The 8,463-nt window shown below is 39.8% G+C and overlaps 1 protein-coding gene across 5 annotated transcripts in view; it reads left to right on the top strand.

Moving 5' to 3' along the window:
- Positions 1 to 4,122: 4,122 nt before the first annotated feature.
- The window catches only part of tbc1d14 (TBC1 domain family, member 14), a 57,151-nt gene continuing 52,810 nt past the window's right edge, over positions 4,123 to 8,463 (top strand). The window contains exons 1-4 of one of the 5 annotated variants that reach the window (XM_015046198.1): positions 4,123 to 4,320; positions 4,473 to 4,539; positions 4,636 to 4,804; positions 7,544 to 8,270. In XM_015046198.1, the coding sequence (XP_014901684.1) occupies positions 4,756 to 4,804; positions 7,544 to 8,270 (776 nt within the window). In that variant the 5' untranslated portion in view covers positions 4,123 to 4,320; positions 4,473 to 4,539; positions 4,636 to 4,755. The other 4 variants (XM_015046195.1, XM_015046196.1, XM_015046197.1 and 1 more) reach the window with 4 other exon arrangements.

Genomic DNA, 8,463 nt, shown 5'->3' on the forward strand with positions numbered 1-8,463 from the left:
CTTTCATTTTCCTAAAGAAAAAAAAAAACCTTTGTTAAACAAAAAACAAGAAAAAAAAAAAAGGGGAAAAAAAAAAAAAGGAAAAAAAAAAAAAAAAAAAAAAGTTCTGTCTTTGAGTGATGCAATGATTATTCTGCACACCAGTCCTTTTTCAAATCTCACAGTTAGCTTGTAGAGATGCTTCTGTTTTTCTTTTTTTTCCTTCTTTTTTTTTTGTTCTATCCTCGTCCGATTCCGTTCCCACCATTTTTTTGGAGAGCGAACCAAGGTTTCTGGTGGTCGGTGCCGTCTGAATGGTTGTGCATGTTTTTGTTCGTCCAGGCAGTCTCACTCCTGTTTTATTTTTTTCTAGTTGAAACAGATGCTGCGTGAAACAACTGCTGCCCCATTCTCTACTTTCTCTGCATTAGATTCAGAAAGAAAATACAAGGATGTGAAGATTTTTCTTTTGACTTCTGTATTGGATTTGAGAGTTTAATTTATCTTGATTGTGCAACTTTCTGAATGCGAAGTAGAGAATGTGCTCAGCTTTCTTCTAAATATCCTCAACTTCCCTGTGTGTGAAAAGTTGTCTGAGTTTTTTTTTTTTTGTTTGTTTGTTTGTTTTGAATGGTGATGGTCTTTTAAAGAGCTAGTTGTAGATACAGTGTGGTTTGTGAGGTTAAAAAAATCTTTGAAACATAAAAATAACCATAAATTAATGTTTTGTCAGGGGAACAATACTAATGGTCTCCTTAAAATTGCAATGCTGTACACAAAATTGGTTTAAAAATAATCTACATTAAAAAAAAAATAAATAAAGGTTTTGAGCTAAAGATCCTATATAAGGTGGCTCAACTGCAGCCATCTCTCCAGACATCTGAGTTGCAGCTGAAACATTTTTCTAATATATTTTTTTTGTGAATTCTATGGTACAAAACATTGGTGCTATTGAAATGTTCCAAAATCTTTTGAAGTTCAATAAATCTGGCTGTGATACGTTTATGACGTAGTTTGTAGCCAGACTCCAGAAATGCTTCGGGTTTTTTTTTTTTCCCACCATTATTATTTTTGCAAATATGAGAATTTATGACTGAACACAGTTCATACTTTAACATAAGATTGTTTTTGTTGTTGTTTTTTTAAAGAATTATCTGACCTGTAAATTAATGATTAGTAGACATGTTAAAAAAAAAAAAATCTCTTGTTTGAACACGTATTTTTGAGTTCAAAGCCCCCCCCCCACGGCAGAAAGGAAAGGACAACATCAGGGCAGATGCAAAAGAAGCAAACCGTGTTGTAACAAGTGGCCGGGCAACCATCTAACCAAAAAACAAAGAGGAAGTACTCTAAATTACAGATTTATTTTGTTTTTCCCATGCGAGGTGTTTTTTTTTTTTCTTTTTTTTAAAATTATCTTTCTTTTGGGTTTATCTTGTTGAAATATTGATTTGTGTCTTCTCCGTTTTGTGTGTGGTGGTGTACAACTTGTGAAGACACTGGTTCAGACTGAGTGTAGTTAAAGTTTTAACTTCCGAGAAACGGGAACGGCTACAGACGTGCTTCTGCGCAGTAACTCTGAACCACACCTCCTCCCACTCCGCCCTTTGAGCTGTTATCTAGAAACCCTCTGAAGTTTTCCAGGCTTAAAAACAAAATCTAATTGAATGAAAGCGGTTTTCTTTTTCTTCATCAAAAATTATTTTCCATGAAGATTGAGGGTAATATAAGTGAACTAATTGTCTCAAGTACCACAGAAGTGAAGCACAGGCTACTAAAAATCCTCCCCTCGTACCGTCATGGTGTTGCTTCCACTTTCCTGAGTGTGAATGTTGTTTAAACCCAATGATAGTTTAGCCCTGTGGTACTTTAACTAAAAAAAAAAAAAGGAAAATGAAAAAAATCCTTTCGAGTAGTAAAACGAAGCAAACTTAACTTCAGGGTCTCATCCCCTTTCCTTAACAGTCAAAGATACTCAGGAATTTTTTAATATAAGCATAATCTACACTGAGACCTGTGACAGTGCAGTGATGCATTAATGTTTTTTTTTGTTTGTTTTTTGTCGAGCAGAAATTGGTGACAGAAGTTGTTTTCAAGCATAACGCTGTAATGACTGTCATTAATGTAGAGCTATAGTTTTAATTACGAAAAACGTAAGTAAAAAAAAAAATAAAAATCGAAGCCATTGATTGCATAAACGGCGTGGGAGGGAATTTCAGGAGCCCCGAGTTCTATGCAATACGTTGGCGCATGTAAAAGCATTCTAAAGTATACGGACGCAAGTCATGCAGCTGATTTCCTTTTTTTTTTTTTTTTTTTTTTTTTTTTTTTGCATGTGGGGCTACTTTTTGAGCGAGGGACGCCTGAGAACACAGTGGAATGTCTCTGAGAAATAAAGCATGCAAACGTCACACTCCATTGCTTTAAGTTGGATGAAACACATTTTAGTTAAAACAAAGTTTAAATCTGTGAGAGAATGTTGTGTGTGCTTGTGTGTGTGAATGTGTGCGAGAAGCAGTCACAAAAAGCACTTACATTGGATGGATTGCATCACATCTTTCTCCTCAAGTTTCATTAATTTTAACAAGCAGTTTTAAAACAAGGAAAGGAAAAAAAATCCCTCTCTGGCAGGAAAATGTATTCAGTGATTGTATGACGTGTTTTGAAAGGAGATGGACTTTGATGAAGTTTCGCCGACACTTTGGTCTGAAGTTCCGGCCTGAAGAACACCATACGACACTGAAAATCAGAATTTTCCTCGTCTTTCCATTCCCACCCAGAAAGATGCTCCTCCAAACCCCTCCCTCTTCCTTTATTACCCTAATAGATGTGTTCTAATTTCATGTACACCATGAGTAAATTATTTTGTTTCATTGTGGAGTTCCTTAACATCTAATAAATGAATAAAGCAAACCTCAGTCGGAGTTGCTCGTTTTTGTTCCAAGTACCAGTTCTACACTTCCACTATGTGACCTCAGGATGGCACTAGAGTGCGTTGATGCTCCAAGCTGTGGAACCACATTTGCAAACTTATGCTACTGTGCTTTGTATTATTTTAAGTGAACTAATGTGGTCAGTTTAGTATCCATTAAGTATTAAATAACTTTTTTTTATGTCTATCAACTTGTAGCAGTGAGCGACCTCACTTAAGACGATCCCTTCCAAGACCTGTTTTTTTTTTTTTTTCTTTTAAAGAGTTTCTTTTAGCTGCAAATAGAGCTACCATTCTCTGGAGATTGAAATGTTTGCCTATTCTTTGCAAAAATAGCTTAAGCTCACATACAGTGGATAAAAGATTTTGATGCGAGTTGCCAAGTCCTGCGTCACATTCTCAATTGGATTCGAGTGAGGACTTTGACAGGGCCACTCTAAACCATGAATATGTGTTATTGAAACTATTAGCACTTATATTTTTAGGGTCACTGCCCTGATGGATCACTAGTTTTTATCCCGGGGTTTTGTGTTCTCTATGTTCCCATCAACTCAGACCAGCTTCTCTCCACATTTAAAAAAATTATCCTTTGCTTCATGATGCTGCCACTGCTGTGTTTCACATTTGGAAGGTTGTGTTCAGGGCAGTGTGAAAATAGTGCTTTGCATGTTGGGTAAAAAGTTATATTTTGGTATCCTTCCCTTTGATAAGTTGAGGTGCCTGCAGCACCCCTAGAAATTTATTCAGGATGGTGACCAAGTCAGTAAAAATTTTAGGTGGCAGAAATTAAATCAAAAATTAATAACATTTATTATTTGGTTTTACTTGATTGCAGTAGATAATTCTCTCTGCCTTTGTTCATGAATTGAACATGATTCCCTGGTGGGGGGCAGTAGGGTGGCAGTGGCCCGGCCTCGAGGGCGACAATGTCGGGTGTACAACCCTATCTTTTTATTGTTTTTGTTGAACATTTAAAATAAAATCTTAAACTGCTTCATAACTTCACCTTCGACCAGTCTGAAGTGTTTCTATTCTCTGTTCTCTCATGTACTGCTACAACAGCCTTGCCAAAACAGCTGTATTTATACCGGGATTAAACCCAGGTGGACTCTTGGCTACTTATCAGGTGACTTTTAAGGACAAGTGTTCGTACCTAACTAAAACCCACGGGACATTTCACTTCCGCGTCCCCCGCCCCACAAATACGTTGAGGTTTACGGTTGTAGTGGGAAAAAAAATTAGTTCTAATAGCATGCATAGCATTTTAACCGGGTGTGCAGGTGTAGGTCGATTATTAATGCCTTCAGGTTGAGACAGGTGAATCTATCGACAGCAGACGTTCTTGACTCGATTACACCGCACTCCACGTACAAGTTTGTTTTAAAATGGCGGCGGAAGCGACGAAACAGGTATGATTTAAAAAAAAAAAAAAACGTTCCAGCGTAAAGGTTTAAATGTGTCATTTGTACACTTTATATAAAGTAACGGAAACCGCTTTCATCTCCCGTTTTGATGCTAGCAAAGAAATTAAACTATAAAAGTTGTTCACATTTGTTTCCAGTTGAGGAAGCGCTGTTGAGAGAAGTGAGTTGGCGTCAGCGGCAGCAAGTGCACTCTGAGGAAGAGAGGTGGTGCGACGTGGTGTTTGTGTTTACCGGCCGCTTGTTTTACCTCCTCCCTCCACCTGTAGTGACTTTATGTGACAGCGGATGACCTCCCTCCAGAGCCGTTTGTGTGGAGGAGCCATGGGGGCGATGGTGGAGCCGCAGTAGCCCCAGCATCATCATGGATCTCTCCAAGCGGATGCTACCTGGCATCCACCTGTAGCGTCCACCGGCTGCGGCATGGCAAACCCGAGCCTCGGCCCACAAAAACAGATGGACGGCCGCTCTGGTAAGGCAGTTTGTTCCACTTTAGCACGTTTAAATAGCAACACTCCCTTTGACCCTGCCATTAGCTGTGCCGCCCTCGAGTCTCGGTCCCTTTTTAATATTCGCCAAACTACATGAGAAAAGAGGTGAAACTGAAACGTATCTCACATTTATTGTAAATGGCGAACTTATCAAGACTTAAAAGGTATATTTTTGTGTATTAATGAAGTACATCATTAATTCGGCTTATGTGTTTAAAACGCACGACGCAAATTGGAAAGAGAAAATAAACTTTTTGTTTAGCTTCAACTTTAAAAAAAAATGCATTTCAGTTCAGTGTAGACCACCTGTAAAATGACGTACACCATAACAAAAGCATATTTGCGAGGAAAACAAAATAACTTTGTATTGGTCAAAAAGTCGGTGTGAAAGCTGAAATTCTGAAACAGATTAACACTTATAAAAAGTCGCGATCCAGCTTTTCAGAATGGCTAAATTTAACTGTTGCTATAAAATTGCTACTTTTACATATTCCCACGGAACATCCAGCACACCATTTGGGATGCAGGACCTTTTCTCAATAATGAGAATAAATATCACTTGTAATAGTCCCTCTATGGTCTATTCCATCATAAGGTCACATCCCCACCAAAACGGTGGCTTCCTAGACTAGTCAAAAGCATGAGGTGGAGTACCAACGTCTGCTAACAACTGATGGTGTCCTCCAGGACGTTACTGTGGAATGTTGTCTTTGCTGCCTGAAAATTGGACTGTTTGCATGTAATGAGACTGATACAACAGTCTTCAGTCAGAGGCCTCTTCAAATTAGTTGCAAGACTGACAGCTGCTGGAGATTCTTCCGGCTCACAGCATCGCCAATCCATTGAAGATACCTGGATTGTATGAGTTATGACATTTGATTCCATTTTCAGATGAATAAAAATCATTTCCCCAATTAAAAACAATAAATGATATTTGACAAAAGTGAATTCAGATTATTTTTTAAGTCAAATGTCTAAATTTGGAATTAAAAATTACATCAACTTAAATTTTAAATTATAGAAACAGCTAAAAGACGGTTTGTTTGAGTTACCTGAACATTCTGTTAAATCAACCAGTGTTATTAATAGGAATAGAAAATAGGTAATTATCAAGCTAATTCTGGTTTTAAATAGAGCAGCATAATAACCAAGCAATTGTAGCAAAAAATATTGTCCAAATAGCCTTTTTTTAACTGTTTAATTAAATGCAGAACTTGAAGGCATTGCTTAATATCGTTTCCTCTTTCAGAGGCAACACCTAAATGTCTTAGCCCATATTCCAGCTTTTGTCATGCTGTCAGTGTAGAGATTAAATGCCTTTGCTGGTTAATATTGATCCGATGAGTCATGGAGCATGGTTTGTGCATCTATTCAAACGGGCGGTTTTGCGAGTCCAGCCGTTCTTAAAACTTTGAAAACGCGACAACACTTCTCCGCTTTTGTGTTTGCTAAATTCTTCACTGCATTGGTTCTAAAAGGAGTGGAAACAAACAGTTTCTTGTAGATTACGGCCACAGTGGTGCAGGATCAACCTGTCGCGTAGTTTTGTTTAAAAAAAAAAAAAAAAGTAGGCTGCAGGACTTGCATGGCAGCCAGCAGATCAGGGCTTTAGAGCTGGGCAGGAATCTGGCTCTGGAACACGGCTGAACAGGCCGACTGGCTACCATGTTGCTGTTAAACGAGTGTTTTCCGTGTTAATGTTTCACTTTGCTCACTCACACTCGGTACAAAGCTGCAGTTAAAAGCCTGATGCAGCCTAGCTGGGGCTCTGTTCACATTACATTCCAGGCTCCAGTTACACCCTGGATATTGTGGTATTAAATTTCCTCCTTTTGTATCCTGTGTCTTAGTAAATTTTAAGGAGGTTTTCAATGACTTTGTGTTTTGTCGATCCAATATTTTTCAGTGTACGTTACATTGCTAAGGGTTTTACTGACGGTTTAAAGTTGAGTCATGGTTTTATTTACAAGGAACTGATAACTGAATTAAGTCTAATAAAACTGATTTATGTTGCAGAATGATGCAAGCGTCACTTTAACGGCTCCTACATTCTGAGACAAGTGAGAATCAGAATTATTTGCGAGAGTGTGACCCTCCCAGCTTTTGTTCTCCACCTGTCCTAATCCTTCTTGATAACGCCCCCCTCGCCCCCCGGCACCCCCAAGTCCTGCAGTGATTCCTATCTTTGAAATGAACTGAAAATAAATCAGTCAAGCTGTTTCTACATTTTAAAGCCCTTTTAAAATCAGAATGCTAAGTGCTTTTCTCCAGCTTTATAAATCATTAAGTACCTTAGCAATGCATCATTCCAAAGATGGTGTGTATTCACTGGATCGTGACGTGAATGTGCTCTGTGGAAGAACAGTATAAAAAGTACATTTATCTTCAGTGTTTTTGTTTTTTTGTCATATCTTTACACCCACATGAGATTTACGAACAGATTCTGTTCGTAAATTGAGTATGGAATTCAGTTCTTTTACTGTGTTTGACCTTGGGTGACTCATAAAAAATATTGCTTTTCAATGGTGGAAGTGAACAATCATTAAAAATGGCTGATCTGGAATTATCTACTAGCCCTATATTCAGTAATTCTTTTCAAATTAGAAAACGATCAAACAGGAAGCCAGAGCTGGTTTATTCTTCTTAAGTTTTATGTTTAATTAACGCATTACAAGCTGAGTTGAAGTGATGTGTAAAACTGTGCTCTCTGCTCTACCTAGGGGTGTCTGCTGGAGTCGTTGTGAAGAACGGATCTTTGGGCAACAAATCAAGCGCCTCCAACTCGTACGACAAACCCAGCTGTGCTTTAGGCAGCGAGCTGGTCCTGCCCAGCTACAAGCCGTCCTGCTCCTCCACTCCCATCTACTACAGCAGTCCCCAGAAAAACTGCTCCGACTTGGACCCGGACCGCCACAGTTTGACCTCTCAGGACTCGGGGATCCCCACTCTGGAGATCAACCCTCCAGACCACGGCCACCATCACCCGGGAGACGCCGCCGAAGACTGTCCCGCCACTTTACCTCTGGACGATAACCCGGCCGACAACAATGGCATGCACAGGTCCTCCACCTTCCCCCGCAGCGGCTACGACTCCGTCCGACACTTCAGCCCCACCGTCAGGCTGACGGCCGCGTCGGGACTGAGCGTGGGGGGCGGAGCCCTGAACCGCAGCGACGACATCTCGGTGTGCAGCGTGTCGAGCATGAGCACCGAGCTGTCCGTCTCCAACGAGGACATCCTAGACTTCACCGTCACTTCGGACTCCAGCGCCATCGTAACCCTGGAAACGGATCTCAGTGGCTCGGCCCACTTCTCGGACGTGGCGCTGTCGTCGCCACTACCGGGAGATTTCCGGAGTACCGGGCGAGGGCGTCCGGGGACGGGCGGCATGCAGCTGGACGATGGAAAGCTCAAGAAACTGGGAGCTTTTTCCAATTTGTTCAACAGGCAAGTAAACGCTCACCTGTCACAACAACAGATTTTAAATTGTTCCAGAAATGATTGCGATAAACTATTATTGTCATTTTGAGAAAAAAGGCTTATTAATGCAAATCTGCCCAATCAAAGAGAAAAAAACTTTGAATTTCTAAAGATTTAATACTGGAACTGGAAAACACTTTAAATATGCACAATAAACAAA

This window comes from Poecilia latipinna, unplaced genomic scaffold, assembly GCF_001443285.1.
Source record: "Poecilia latipinna isolate Pla-1442-1.1 unplaced genomic scaffold, P_latipinna-1.0 Scaffold769, whole genome shotgun sequence".
Taxonomy (NCBI): domain Eukaryota; kingdom Metazoa; phylum Chordata; class Actinopteri; order Cyprinodontiformes; family Poeciliidae; genus Poecilia; species Poecilia latipinna.